The 16,047-nt window shown below is 40.4% G+C and overlaps 1 protein-coding gene across 1 annotated transcript in view; it reads left to right on the top strand.

The window, feature by feature from the left end:
- The window catches only part of ADCY1 (adenylate cyclase 1), a 155,305-nt gene that overhangs the window by 32,182 nt on the left and 107,076 nt on the right, over window positions 1-16,047 (top strand). The window contains exon 2 of the mRNA XM_052697657.1: window positions 7,018-7,167. Within this exon, the coding sequence (XP_052553617.1) occupies window positions 7,018-7,167 (150 nt within the window). The remainder of the gene's footprint in view (window positions 1-7,017; window positions 7,168-16,047) is intronic.

Raw genomic sequence — 16,047 nt, 5'->3', positions numbered from 1 at the left:
CAGAAGGGGAGAAGTAAACCACACAGAATAGCATAGCGTTTTTTTTTCTTAGTAGGTGGCATGAAGTAACTAGGATAAAAAATAATAGAAGTAAGGGAGGACTGTTTATTCAAAAAAGGAATTTGTTTGTTTAATCTGGAGATAATTTGTTTGGCTGACTCCTCTGGCACCAGGGCATGCTTTTTGAGATGCAGTCAAGAGCTAAGGAGCAGGTCTCTGTCACTTCAACAAAAGGAGAAAGTAGGTGTAGTGATTAAGTATTCTCAAAAGGTTGCAAAGTGAGTTGAGTGAATTATTTAAGAAAGCTATGTCGAGATCAAGAATCAACTGTGCATTCTCTTCTGTGCAATCTTGTGCTGTAAATCAACCACTGGTATAATGGTAACATTTACCATAGCAGGGAAAAGAGAAATGATTTTTGTTTAAATCTAAGAAAGGTTTTGTTCACGTTATCAACAATTTTGAAAAACAACACAGTCTTGTTTTGTCATTTAGCAGTTCTAATGGAGGAAGAACTGACACAATTTAGTAAGCTGTTCATGACTTTTCCTTAGAGACAGGCATCACAATACATTCCTATTGTACAGTAATGTATTTCACTGCCATATCTCTCAGACTATTTTGACAGAATGTTACATTGTCTGTATAATAAATACAACAGTGGCACAGAAATTAACTGTAAAAGAATTCAATCAACAGAAAAACTGGCAATAGAATTCAGGCCTTCTACACTTTTAGTCTTATCACGTATCTGTGGGTGAAAACATACAGGAACAATCTTGATCTTGTTTTATTTATTTATTTATTTTCTGCAAAGTTCAGCCTGGTCCACTCTCCTTTATTTTATGGGACACTATGGAGCTCATGCTGCTGAGGATAAGGTGGCTATTGATATTAGCTCTTCAATCATTCAATCAAATCTTCAAAGAAGGGCTTAATCTTGAGAGTAGTAACTATTGAAATTAGTTATCTAATTTTACACACATCACAAACCCAGCTTTTAGGAAACAGAATGAAGTTTCTGATCTGGTAATTTATATTTCTTGTCTAGTCTATTTCAATTGGGCATTTCACTATCCATTCACATGAATTTTACTTTGTAAAAAAAGTTTTTTGAGGCATGCATAAATCTTACACACCTTTGTGAATTAGCCACAGTAGGCAATTTTGTGAGAAAAACAGAAAAAGCAACTGTTCATCTCACAGCAGAATTAGACTGTTGAGGAAGCAGCATTTTGTGTGAAGGCAAACAGTGTGTAGAAGTATTCACACTTGTTTGAGAGAGAGCAAGAACATGTAAGAGTCTTGCTTTCAGGGTTGACAGAATCTTCAAAGAGTTACTCAAGAAATGGGAGATGAGTATTAGAAAAAGTAGACCATTAATTGAGCTTTTTGATCCTTTTGTAGGTGTGCATATTTTGCATGCTTCTTACCTGCAGAATTATTTGTCTACTCCTTGATGGAGCGCATGTTGGCATTCTCTACCAAACTCCTTAACAAAACTAACTTGAGACCCAAGAAAGTCAATGAACTAAAAGCAAGAGGGACAGAAATTTTGTGGAAGTACCTGCTGAAGCTGCTAGTCCCTCTTCACGGACTATCTCTCAGTGTCAGAATTCTGCCTTTGTTTATATCCTCTGGAGGTCCACACATGCACAGTGTGAGATTCAGTCACAGCAACAAAAACCAGATAAATGTCTTTCACATCCCTAAACTTTTGTTATTTTGGCTAATCTGTAACCTCAGCAACTACAGGTAACAGTTTGAAAGAAATTTCAGTTGTGCTACATTAAGTAAACTATTTCTTCAGTATTTATGTAAGTAGGAGATGATGGTAAAATCTGAAGAGCACTCTTTTTAATACTGAGCATATGGTGAATAATATGTGAAAGGCTTAAAATGAAATTCCTTGATCTTTCAGCATCTTTGGATACTTCAATATCTTCAAAAATGTTAGAAGCTTGTCTCTCAGTCTTTCCTTCAGTTATGTCAGATAAAGTTTATGTTACATATGCATGTATGTATCAGTATAGGGTGGTACTAATGCATTAACACATTAAAATGAAAGGGACCATGAAAGTGGCTTATATTTGGAAAAATTACAGAGAGAATCGTAGGTAGTTTGCAACAGGGGAAAAAGTAGTAAGTAAGAAAAAGTGTTGTGGAGAAGAATTATTATCGCAGGAGACAGTTTGCCCTACTTTCTTTTCTCACATTCTGAAATCTATTAATCTTTTACTTGCTTTATTTCATAATTCCCTGTAGGCCAGAGCTGACAGCTAACCCCCTGTTTTATCTTAAACTACTCAAAGCACATGGGAACTTACCCTGCTGAGTCTGAAGGTGGATGCATGATTACAGCAATCCACTATTTACTCCAGTTCAGATGATCATCATTGCTTGAAAGAAACCATAATAATCTCAGAACAGTTGACAGATTGCTAAAATACATAATCTGCTCCCAGCTGAAGGCTAGAAACCAAGTTGACCAATTTTTTTAGAAGTAATTATTTATTATATAAGTCACTCTTACACATAAATGTAGTATTATTTCTGAATACTGTGTTATTAACAACTGCTTTGAATAGGGGCAATATCAAGCAGTTGCATTGTGTATAACTCCTGACTGTTTATCAGACCTGTTCTCAGTCTATTCCCCTTGAAAATGGCCTTTACAAATTCCAGATTTAGCTTTAGCTTTAAGATTTAGCTTTACTATACATTGTTGTCACTACATTTCAGCATAAAATCCAGAGAGAAGGCAAGTGCAGCAGCATTCATGCCTCAAAAAATAGGGTTCAATTGGAATTTCTATAGAAATTTCATTTTACTGATGTTTAACTTCTACTGAAAATTGATATGCCTCAAACAGATTCGTGTGTTGAAGCAAAATAAAGCACAATAGGAACTGCCCACTGTTTATACTCATCTGAATCATGAAAAAATCAGCTTGTATATTGCTTTTCATCTTCAAATTTTTACATGTATATTCACCAGGGAGAAATAAAGTACTAATGCTCGACATACATCCTTTTTCTTGTTGCAGGATATCATTTGCTTTTGTTGTTTTTGGTAAGAGTGTTTGAAGAGAATCTGTTGATGTCCTCTTAGTTTATAATTACAAAGAATGAAGAAAGAAGTGATGCAGAGGGGAACATAGTGACCAAGGATCAGGTTAATGCTGAGGTACTTAATGCCTTCTTTGTCTCAGTCTTTAATAGTAAGACTAGTTACTCCCTGAGAACCCAGCCCCAGCCCCAGCCCCTTTTGCTGGAAGACAGTGATGGGGAACAGAATAGGCTCTGCATAATCCATGAGGAAATGATTTTGAACCTGCTTCAAAAGCTGGACAGTCTTAAGTCCATGGGGCCAAATGGATTGCACCCTAGAGTGCTGAGGGAGTTGGCAAATGTGGTTGCCAAGCCACTTTCTATTATCCCTCAGTCCTGGCTAACAGGGTATGTCCCGATGGACTGGAGACTGGCAAATGTGACACCCATGACCCTGGAAGCTGCAGACTATGAGTCTCACATCAGTGCTAGAGAAGGTTATGGAATGGATAATCTTGGGAGCCATCATGGATCAATTAAATGTCAATCAGGCCCAGTCAGGATGGGTTCATGAATGGTAGATCCTGCTTGACAAATTTGATATAAATCTATGACAAGATGACCCGCTTAGCGGATGAAGGCAAGGCTGTTGATGTGGACTACCTGGAGTTCAGTAAAGCCTGTGACACTGTCCCCCTGTTGTGGTTTGGTTATTTTTTTGTTGTCAGTATTCCACACCAGAACATCATGTGAACCAGTGGGAGTTAAAGAATTAATATTCTGGTTCTGTTTACTGCCTCTTATGGGCATTTTGAATATTCTGAGAGGAGGAGTAGCATCCCCAGAGGACTTGGTTTGAAAAGGAAGTGAGGTGGAGCTCTGGACAGGACCCCAGGCATCTCTCTCTTTCTTGGGGCTGGCTCAGCTGGCTGTGGAGAAGGGCACGTGCTTTCCTTGCATTTTGGGTACTCTTCTCTCTCCTTTTGTTTGATTTGGTTAAATTTAGTAATTACTGTTCCTCATCAGATCACTGCAGGTGTGTTTCTTTTGTTAAAGCCATCTAATTGCTCTCTGCCCTTCCCCCTCGCCACCCTCCTGCAGAGCACAGCCCAGGGTGTGCCCTGCTGTGAGACCGGGGCTGGCCAGATCGTGTGACAAACTGTTAGTACCCCTTCTTTTTTTATTTTTCTTCACCCTTTTGTCACTCCTTGTTTCCTGGGCCTGTGCCCCCCTGTCATGGACTCATGGAGAAGCTGGCTGCCCATGGTTTGGATAGGTGTACTGGGGGAAACACTGGCTGGATGGCTGGGCCCAGAGAGTTGTGGTCAACAGAGTTAAATCCAGTTGGTGGCTGGTCACAAGCGGTGTCCTCCAGGGCTCAGTATGGGGCCGCTTCTATTTAACATCTTCATTAACGATCTTGATGAGGGGATTGAGTGCATCCTCAGTAAGTTTGCAGATGGCACCAAGTTGGGAGGGAGTGTTGATCTGCCAGAGGGGAGAAAAGCACTACAGGAGGCCTGGATAAACTGAATTGATGGGCCAAGGCAAACTGGGTGAGTTTCAATAGGGCCAAGCATCGAGTCCTGCATTTTGGTCATAACAACCCCAGGCAACCCTACAGGGTTGGGGAGGAGTGGTTGGAAAGCTGCCTGATGGAAAGGGACCTTGGTGTGCTGATGGACAGTTGACTAAATATGAGCCAGCAGAGTGCCCATGTGGCCAAGAAGGCCAATGGCATCCTGGCTTGGATCAGGAATGGTGTGGTGAGCAGCACCAGGGAAGTCATCCTGCCCCTGGACTCGGCACTGGTGAGGCTTCAGCTCAAGTGCTGTGTTCAGTTTGGGGCAGCTCAGTACAGAAAGGACACTGAGGTGCTGGAGCAGGTCCAAAGAAGGGCAGCAAGGCTGGTGAAGGGCTTGGAGAATATGGCCTGTGAGGAGAGACTGAAGGAAGTGGGGCTGTTTAGTCTGGGGAAAAAGAGTCTGAGGGGAGACCTAATTGCTCTCTTCCAATATCTGAAAGGTGATTACAGCGAGAGTGGGGCTGGTCTCTTCTCACTGGTGACAGGTGACAGAATGAGGGGAAATGGCCTCAAGTTGCACCAGGGTAAGTTTAGGTTGTATATCGGGACAAACTTCTTTACACAGTGTTGTTAAGCACTGGAATAGGCTTCCCAGAGGGAGGTGGTTGAGTCACCATTCCTGGATGTGTTTAAAAACCATTTGGATGTGGTGCTCAGGGACATGATTTAGGGGAGGGTTGTTAGAGTTAGGGTAGTACAATTAGGTTGATGTTGGTCTCGGTGTTCTTGAGTGTCTTTCCCAACCTGAGCAATTCTATGATTCTGTGATTTAAGACAGAGTGAATGAAAATCTTGAAAACCCATTCATAGGGAATCTTTAATGCACCTCACTACATGGAGATCATTCTAGATGTATACTGCCATTAGGTACACATGACTAATATCTTTATTACTTTTGTGGGAAACATTTCCCAAAGGTTCTTCAAATCAGCAACAAGTTTCTGCATGCCATTTTGAATCTTTATATTATCTGAATTCTAATCTGATGCTCATCTGTAAAACAACATGATGAAAGTTAGTAAGCATTTTCCATTTCACAGCGATGTGAATGATTTATTTTTTTTTAATTGATTTTGATGGTCAAATAGCAAGACTCATTGCAAATATGTGCGCACTTTAACTTACACTGGCAAGGCATACAAGAGTAGAGCTGTACTAGTTTGAAGTGTACCCTTCAAATTTAGAAATATATGTCATTTATATGGTCTTAACGAACAATTTTAGGTGCACAGGACTTTCAGATGTTACTTTAATGTTTTTCTTTGTTCTTCTTATGGTACACCTTGGCCAATATAAGTGCCCACTGAATTCCAAAATTTTGGAAATTCATGAGCCCCATGAATCCTCATCAAGATTCTGTGGTAGTGACTACAGTAAATATGGAGAATAAGACTGAAAAGATAGTTGGTAGATAGAACTTACTGCCCCCTTTCTAAACAAACAATGCTTTGCAATCTCTAAAGAGACATGTAGTATGAGTTTTTGTTATCATAATTCTATAAAAGTATCAAGGTTTCGGAAATCGGAGATGAAGTGAAAAATCTGGATGGGATTGTCTTGAATAAGGAGGTGGCGTGCAGGCTAGTGTTATTTACATTAATTAATTTTTCTCACATATTGCAAAAAAGTTTAAAAAAGTACAAAATCAGCAGGACTATTAAGTCATTTAGGTGTTGTTCTTGAAAGCATTGCTTATAGAAATAATTCCAAAATATTTAATTATTTCAGTGCGTACCTGTGAGCATAGGCTTATGTAAATGGTGCAAGCATTTTGTGTATCATTTGAAAGCACTTGACATTTTCTAGGAGGTACACCACACAATGGCATCAATAGTATTTTGGGGAGACTTCTTAAGAAGTATAGTGAGGATGCAAACAAAAAATATTTTCCATATGCAAAGTATACAGTATGAAAGCTTACCTATCTAGGAATAGGTACCTAGGAATAGGTTTTGAAATACAGATTTTGATAATGCCTCAATTCTCAAATGTAAAAAAGCGACAATAGTTTCCCTAAATTGTAAAGGCATAGGAAAATAATTTCTGTATTGTGAGCATCATGTAATTAAGCAAGTGCTGAAACGCATTCTTACCAGATGGACTGATGTAGGAATTGATGCTGAACAAAATTAATAACCTACAAATGATCATAAGAGAAATTAAACTCAGGAACTAAGAAATTCTGTATTGTGCAATGTTATCTGTCTGGACTTGTTATTATAGCTCCTCTGCAGTTGGGATATGTGAAGGGATTTCAGTGACATCACTAGCAAGTCAGAATTGTAAAGAGGGTTATTTCCTTTCAAGTTTACTTTGCTGAGTAGAAATGTAAAATAAATCTGTATTTTAAAATATTATTATTTTTTTCTTTCTTTCTTACAGCTTGTGGCCAATGCAATTCTTTTTGTCAGTGTAAATTTGTATGGAGTCTTTGTGAGGATCTTGACGGAAAGGGCTCAGAGGAAGGCGTTCCTTCAAGCCAGGAACTGCATAGAGGACAGGCTGAGGCTGGAGGATGAAAATGAAAAACAGGTCAGTTTTTTCCTCTTTGTTTCTTCTGAGGTTGTTGTAGTTCCATGAAACACAGGTCAGGACACTACTCCTGAGTGAATGGTAGGGAGTGTGTATGCTTCCACTGTGAAAAAAGCATGCTGCCTCCTGTGCCCACTTTATCTCTTCATCCCTAGTACGCACATGTGCTTTGCTCTTCACCATCGTTTTTCTTTCTTTCTTTTCCCTTCAAGGATATTATTGTGTGTGTGTGTTAGCTAAGCTGTAAAAATTCCTCTCCTACATGTGTGCTATACCTAGTTTACATTTATAACACATAAGAAGGAAAGTTGTCTCTGTCATGTGGAGAAGTGTTTCAATCAAATTTGGAAAGAATTAAAAAACTGCTATACTGAAGATCTTGCTGTTCACGTGATACTCCCAGATTCAAATCTTGAATCCATCAAAATCTGTTAATTCCGAAAACTTTGGGCAACTCTTATTTTCTGTCTGTGTGGCAATAGAAGTCCACTGTAGACTAAATGCACAAGTTCTCTGATAGTAACAGCCCTTATTTATTTCTGTGGAAACTACAACAGATACAAAGAACAGAAATAGCACTATTTGATAGAGAACATTCCCAGCTAAAAAACACTATTTTTCAACATAGTCAGCACCAACAGCTATATGCTTTCATCGATGATGAACAAGAGTCTGCATGTTGTGCTTGCAAAAAATCTGCACTAGCACATGTCACCACTATCATTTTCACTACTGCTGAAACACACTGCCCACTACTTCACTGTTTGGCCTCCATAAACATTCAACAAGTATCAGGGAATGTCAATGAGTGCAAGGTTTTCCAAAGACTTACACATCTTTGCTTCACATGCATAACCATTACAGATAGCAATTTGTCAGACTGCCCCTCTGCTGTCATCTGTCACTTGGCAACAAAATTTAACAGAGTATTATCAGGAAGGTTTGGCCTCTACTTCCATACCACCACAATGGGCCAACATAATAAAATAGGAACTTTTACTTTCGGAGAAGTCTTCATATATATTCTTTCATTGACTTCTGTGGAACTTTAATAATTTATGCCAGTGGAGAAGTGGTATTCAAACCTTGTTCTAGAAGACCTCAAGGTTGTCAGAATGCGTGCTTCACACACCATCCTTCAGTTCCAATTTCCTGTGCTGTAATGATGGTGCAAAAGTACTGTTCTGATGGGGATTTGGTGAATTCAAGTCATATTTTTATGACCTGAACATCAGCAGACATATTCTTTGAACAGTTTTATCTGTTTGGCGTCTGTTGAAAAGCAGTATTAATGTCAGAGTCTGTAGTTCTGATTCTGGGCTTTTGTAATCCAAAACAGCAGATTTTCAAATGCACCAGAATTGAAATGTAATGGCAAACAGTTGTCTAAATCCCGTTTGTTCATTTGAAAACACACTTCTGGCATCCCACATGAAAATCACATATCAGATGTTTGGTTGTTTTTTTCCTGTATGTAGAACATTAGTCGTGTGTCTAATCTTTTATCCATGCATATAGAAACAAGAAAGCAAAAAATTACACATTATTACTATTATTGTTTATTTTATACCAGAGGAATACTGTAAATGATTTTCCAGTGGAGTGCAGAGGTCAGTGAAGAGAATATATTTTTTTCCCACATATGTGAAACTAACTTTATGGGGTACCATAAAACTTGGTGCAGTGATAAAGTACACAAACTAGCTGTCAGAAGTACCACTGAAATACTTTCCATGAATGCTTTTACAATACTTATAAAACTCATGCAAGATTTACTTGATTACAGGCTACAGAATTAATATGCAATTGCCATGGTTTAGTGTAGACCAATTTTCCAGTTTCTTACTAATATTCGAAGGTTCTCCAGAAGATTAGACTTTACTGACCTTTTTCAGTATCTGTATTAATTCCTGTGTTTTTATTTTCTGAACAAAATGTCACGTATTAAAATGAGCAGATTTTTTTTTTTTTTTAAATCAGACTTCCTTTTCTCTTTCAAATGCTCTGATCTAAATATCATTGCCTTTTTATATTGAGAATTGTAATCAAAACCACTAAAACCTTTCTCTGATACATCTGTGCAAGTTTCTAATGAGAATGGAAAGAACAAACTCTTGGCTTTTGAACATGAACAGCTTCCTGGAGTTAAATGTTGCTTGTATAAGACTGATGCCACGGCTGGAAGTGAGATTTCTTCCTCTGTGTCCTACTTACAGTGACTCTTTTCATTTGGGAATCATTAGATGTAAGTTTAGTAGTAAGTTTATAAGTAGTAGTAGTAGTAAGTTTATAGTAAGTAGGAGTTCAGTTACACACATTTGCTTCATACGCACTTCCATGTCAGATACTATTTCATCAGACTGCCTTTCTTCTACCATATGTTGTATGCAACAAAATGTAACAGAAAATTGGCAGGAAGATTCAACTTCTACTGCCATATTATCAACTCCTGACTCCGATATTGTGGGCCAGTATAATAAAACAGAAGACATTACTTTCAGAGCAGCCCATGTATACGTACAAACCAAGTAATGCAGAAGCAACTGCTCATCACCATCTGAAAGACTCCCAGCTGGTCACCCAGAAGAAGCTGTCCCCACTATTTTCAGTTGTTGTTGTGTGTGTGTGTCATCTCCTAACTCCTAGTGCCCCCTCAGACTCCCTCTCCGGCACAGAATCACAGAATGGCCAAGGTTGGAAGGGACTTCAAGGATCATGAATCTCCAACCCCCCTGCCACAGACAAGGCCACCAACTTCCACATTTAGTACTAGATCAGGCTGCCCAGGGACCCATTCAACCTGGCCTTGAACACCTCCACGGATGGATGGGGCATCTACAGCCTCTCTGGGCAACCTGTTCCAGCACCTCACCACTCTCTCTGTGAAGAACTTCCCCCTGACATCCAACCTAAATCTCCCCTCCCTCAACTTAAAACCATTCCCCCATGTCCTGTTATCAACCCTTTCAAAGAGTTGACTCCCCTCCTGTTTGTAGGCTCCCTTTAGGTACTGAAAAGCCGCAGTGAGGTCACCCACAGCCTTTTTTTCTCCAGGCTGAACAAGCCCAGCTCCCTTGGCCTGTCTTCGTAGGGGAGCTGCTCCAGCCCTCTGATCATCTTTGTGGCTCTCCTCTGGACCCTCTCCAACAGCTCTCTGTCTTTCTTGTACTGGGGGCGCCAGACTTGGACACAGTACTCCAGATGGGGCCTCACAAGAGCAGAGTAGGGAGGGAAATCACCTCCCTGTCCCTGCTGGTCACCCTTCTTCTGATGGATCCCAGGATACCATTTGTGTTCCGAGCTGCAAGAGCACACTGCTGGCTCATGTTACATTTTTCATCCATCAGGCCCCCAGGTCCTTCTCTGAAGGGCTATTCTCAAATGCTGCTCCTTCCAGTCTGTATAAATGCCTGGGATTCTTCTAGCCCAAGTGCAAAACTAAAGTTGCACTTGATTGCTCATTAGAATCACCCAGGCCCATCTTTCAAGCCTGTTGAGATCCCTCTGAATGGCATCTCTTCCTTCCCCCATGTCAACTGCACCACTCAGCTTGGTGCCATCAGCAAACTTGCTGAGAGTGCACTCAGTTCCCTCATCAATGTCATTGATTAAGATGTTAAAGAGCACTGGTCCCAAGACAGAGCCCTGTGGGACACTGCTTGTTTACAGCCTCCACCTGACAGCCATGACTTTTCAAATACGATGGAGAGCGGCTTGGCAACCACCTCAGCCAGCTCCTTCAAAACCCTGGGATGCAGCCATCCAGCCCATAGACTTGTACACTTTAAGTCTCATGAAGTGGTCTCGGACTTGCTCTGCCCTTGTAGCTGGGGGGGGATTACTGCGCCAGTTCCCACCTAGAGGTTTAGGGCTGCAGGGCTCAAGGACGTGAGAAATATTAGAATCCTGACTGCCAGCGAAGACTGAGGCAGAACAGTAAGGGAAGCTGAAAAGCTGGAACATCCTGCTCAGAAACAACTAAGTTAACTGGTATGTTATCAAGATTGTTTTTCTTCTGAAGCCAAACTGTTGCATTGTAGCAGACAATATGTAAGCAAAAACTCTGACTCAGCCTAAACCAGGAGACAATACCCACCCTTTATTCCATAAAATTTACATCATGCTCAGATTCCATACTTTTCCATACATACCCATAAATTACCATCACCTATCTTACCTTATAATACACACATGCAGATATCATTCACATATTCTATAGGCCATCCCTCTAACTTGTCAATGGAGTTCATTTAGTCCATGACTTTGGGATCCATCTGTTATAATAGTCCTTAAGGACAGGGGTGATGATGCACGGTTTTGGATTGTTGCACACTGAATCCAGTACTATTTCTGTTATAATTAATTCTTCTTTAACTTGAGTAATTCTTACTGTTATGTCATTAATAAGGCGTATAGCATTTATAGTAATGATGATATGCAGTACTATTTAGCAGCTAATATACAACTCAAATTATTGACTGTTCTAATCCAACATCAAATTCCCTTGAGATATATGCTAGACTTCCACATCTGCCCATATCACCCACCACCCAAGTCCTTCAACAAAAACCCATCTCATAAATGGGCTTTACCTTCACCCAAAGCAGGAATAAACCAGACTGTTTTACCCATCCTGTTTCTGAACGTGCTGTTGTCGATTCCACCATTGTAAATACATTGCACTTGCCATTGTGTCTTTGTCAGAGTCTAATAAAATCCACCTTCCAGGCCTTCCCATATTTATATTTCATCCATTATCATCCCTAACAAAGAGGCTTCATCTATTTGGATTGCTTAATTACACAACTTGGACATTCGTGAGTAACCTGTGCAAAAGTGTCCATGAGTCAAATCCACACCATTGTCCTGAGCCCATCTTCATGTTGCATATTTTTCTCAATGGCCTGACATATCATGCGCCCACTGAGCTAGAAATATTTTACCCTTATGTTGCCAGTACAGATCTACCTGAGCCACTTCAGTCAAAGCATCGTAGAATCACAGAGTCACCAAGTTCGGAGAAGACCTCCAAGGTCATCCAGTCTAACCATCTACCTATCACCAATATTTCCCAATAAATCACATCCCTTGGTACAACATCTAAATGTTTCTTGAATGCTTCCAGGGATTGTGACTCCACCACTTGCCTGGGCAGCCTGTTCCAGTGCCTGACCACTCTTTTGAAGAAGTATTTCCTAACATGCAGCCTGAATCTCCCCTAGCACAACTTGAGTCCATTCCCTCTAGTCCTATCACTAGTTACGTGGGAGAAGAGTCTGACCCCCAACTCACCACATCCTCCCTTCACGTAGTTGTTGAGAGTAATAAGGCCTCCCCAAAGCCTCCTCTTCCCCAGACTGCACATTCCTGTTCCCTCAATTCTTACTCATTAGGCTTGTGCTCCAGACCCTTCACCAGACTGTTGTCCTTTTCTGGACATGCTCCAGGGTCGTGACGTCTTTCTTGTAGTGAGAGGCCAAAAACTGAAAACAATACTCAAGGTATGGCCTCACCAGAGCTGAGTACATGTCTTCACTGACGAGAAAAAATTAAATGTTGTGACACTTTCCATTTAAGAATTACAATAAAATGTAGGTTGCTCCAAAAGTACTGGCTCCTATTTATTACTAACTACAACAGATAAAAAAAGCTCATTAATATAGTTTTTCAGAGTAAATTCTAAGCTACAAAAGTCTATTTCAACAACACTGTCACCTCCATAAGCCAATTCATGGAGATGAGCTGATCTAGACACTCTTCATTTCATGATGTGACATTTACGCATAGTTGTCCTGTCCAGAAGGTAGCTTGTTCTTCACCTTTCTGTCATCACTGCTGAAACACATGATGGTGATGCAAGAGTGTGTTCATAAAGGATTGACAGGTTACTAAAGGAACTGGAAAATCTATTGCAGTCATTTCCCATGCAGATGTCAAAATAAATTATTTTGTACAGTAGAAATAAAATGTAGTTTTAGGGTGGATAGTGTTGTCTGGGGAGATGAATAAAATGATTGTGTATCAACACAAAATTTTCAAAAGGACTTTCAGAATGTGTCTTTGGAAGAAGAAGTAAAATAAGAATTATAATGGCATTCAAAGTAGGCAGGATGATCTTCATTTGGAGAAAGAGGCAGGAAATGTATTAGGAACCCTTCTGGGGACTCTCCTAAACATAGAGACAGGCTGTGGGTGGGAGAAGCTGCCCAGGTCAGGGAGAAGGATGGGAGAGGGAATTGTGCTGAGGAGCATGACTTGACTTCCCCAAATTGGAGAAAGTTGAAAAAAGTATTGAAACAGAATATAACCTACAGATGACAGAAGCTGCTGTTACAACATTCTTCCTGCTTGTCACTTTCCACATGCCCTCTCAGGGAAGATAAATCACAGTACTGGTGGAGTCTTTAGCTCTTCTGTTGTATTATGATCAGTTTGGTAAGGAGGCAGCATGGACTCAACTGCTCCTCAGAAGCCATAGGCACCCTCTACTGCCGATCCTTGTGCTGCCATCCACTTTGCCATAGATCATAGAATGTCTGGAAGGAACTTTTGGAGATTGTTCAGTCCAACATACTTCCCGGAGAAGGACTGTCCTCAATACCAGGTCTGATCAACTGTGGCTTTCTCAAGCTAACTCTTGAATAAATGCAAGATCAAAAGTTTTTCCTCAGGACCAGTAAAGGCTGAGAAATACAGTACTGCAGCTTGTACATGCAATTCAGTTGAGAATGTTAAAAAATATAAAATAATTTTAAAGAAACTAATAACATAGTCTCTTTTGGGATATTAATAAGAAGATGTTATTTGTTTGTCTTTGCAAATTTTCTTTATTGACTGTGCACGTAATAATGCTACCATATCTTCAGAGCACACTGTGCAGGCAATTCCAGAATATCTGAAATCAACCAGGAAGAGCAGAATGTTGGTTTTGACTGAGAAAGTGTCTACTTCTAGAGCCTAGGCAGATAGTGCATGGCCACTGGAAGCAAGGTTAGGCAACACAGGAGGACTGCAGAGAGCTGTTTGCAATTAGAGAAGTAGAGAGAAGACGTTTGCTCAACTAGAGTTGAAGCTGGTCAGAACTATGGGGGGAAGTAAAAAGGGCTTTTCAATATTTTAACAGCAAAAATAGGACCTGAGATAACATTGGTCCATTACTTGATAAGGACGGTCCCTCACAAATGGGGATACAGATAAAACTGGGATATTTGCTGCCTTTGTCTTCAAAACCTGAAGCACTGAGTTGTAGGACTGACTGTGGTACCAATAAACTACCAGACAGCACTGAAATTGTGCTGATTTGCTGATCCAGTTGTATGCATATAAGTTTATGAATCCCAATGGAATTCATCCTAGGATACTCAAGGAGCTTACTGATATCATTGTGAGACCTCTCCCAACTGTTTCTCAATGGTCTTGGGAATCTAGAGAGGTCCCAGTCATCTGGAAGCTTGTAGACGTTTCAGTTTTCAAGAAGGGGAAGACAGAAGATTCTGTCAGTTTCATGCTAGTGCTCGGTGAAGAGTAGTGCTGTGAAGAAGATTATTCTGGGAGTTATTGAAATATACTCAACATTGCAATCACTGGTCACAGCCAGCACAGGCTTGTGAGACGAAAGTTCTGTTCAATAAAATCTAATCTTTCAATATAGTTTCTTATAGTATCATTTTGGAAAACAAACAAACAAACAAACAAAAAAAACGCCCAGCATACAGCTATGTAAGAACATAATACCATGACTGAACATTTGGCTGATGGGTTGGGCTTGAAGGAGTACAATAAATGTGGTTCCATCAGGATGGTGGCCAGTCACTCATGGGGTTCTGCAGGGCTCCATTTTAGAGCCCATTTCCTTAAACATTTTCCTTAATGTTTTGAATGCTAAACATGAAAACAAACTATGTAATTTTTTGTGGACAGCATTAAACTGGAATGAGCTGCTGACTTCCTCCAGAGTAGAGGGGCCACCTTCAGAGAGATCTCAACAAACTGGAGAGCTGAACAGTCACTAATGTCATGAGGTTTAACAGGAGCAAAAATTCTACAGCTGTGATGGGGCAAGACTCAATATGTGTACAGACTAGGAGATGAGAGACTGGAGAGCATCCTTGTGGAAAGGGATCTGAGGTTTCTGGTTGACTGCAAGTTGAAGATGAATCATCAGCGTGCCCTGGCAGCTAAAAGAGCATCTGTGTCCTGGAGTTTATCAGGCAAAGCTCTGCTAGCCAGTCAAGTAAATGGATTATCCTGCTCTGCGCTGTGTTTGTGTAGTCGTACCTCAAGTACTATGTGTGGAATTTGGGGCACCACAATATAAGGCCATAAAGCCATCAGAGAGTGTCCAAACGAGGGCTAGAAAGGTGATGAAGAGTCTAGAGGGCAAGATGTATGAGGAGTAGTTGAGATTCCTTGGTTTGTTCAGCCTAGAAATGGGAAGGCTGAGGGAAGGTATCATGGCAGCCTATAGTTTCCTCATAGACAGTGGAGAGGCAGGCAGTGATTTCTTCTTTCTGGTGACAGTGAGAAGATTCAAGGAAATGGCATGGAACTGCATCAGGAGATGCTCATGTTGGGTATGAGGAATGGATTGGCACTGGAACGGGCTCCCAGGGGCAGTGGTCATGACACCATCTCTGCCAGACTTCAAAAAGCATTTGGACAATTGCACTCAGAAATAGAGATTGAATATTGGGTAGTCCTGTGTGAAGCCAGGAATTGGAATCTGTGATCCTTGTGGATCTCTCTAATACAGGATATTCTTTAATTCTGTATTTTTTGCCCAGATACTACTTATCTGCTTCCAATCAGCTTGGTATGCACATTTTGAATTGAAGTCAAATGTGTGTTTGCCCCTTCTTATTTTCAGCAATGTTTCATTGC

The sequence above is a fragment of the Tympanuchus pallidicinctus genome, unplaced genomic scaffold (assembly GCF_026119805.1).
Source record: "Tympanuchus pallidicinctus isolate F22 unplaced genomic scaffold, pur_lepc_1.0 scaffold31, whole genome shotgun sequence".
In the NCBI taxonomy this organism is placed as follows: Eukaryota; Metazoa; Chordata; class Aves; order Galliformes; family Phasianidae; genus Tympanuchus; species Tympanuchus pallidicinctus.
Note: the sequence above shows the minus strand (reverse complement) of the source record. Positions and strands in the feature narration are given on the sequence as shown.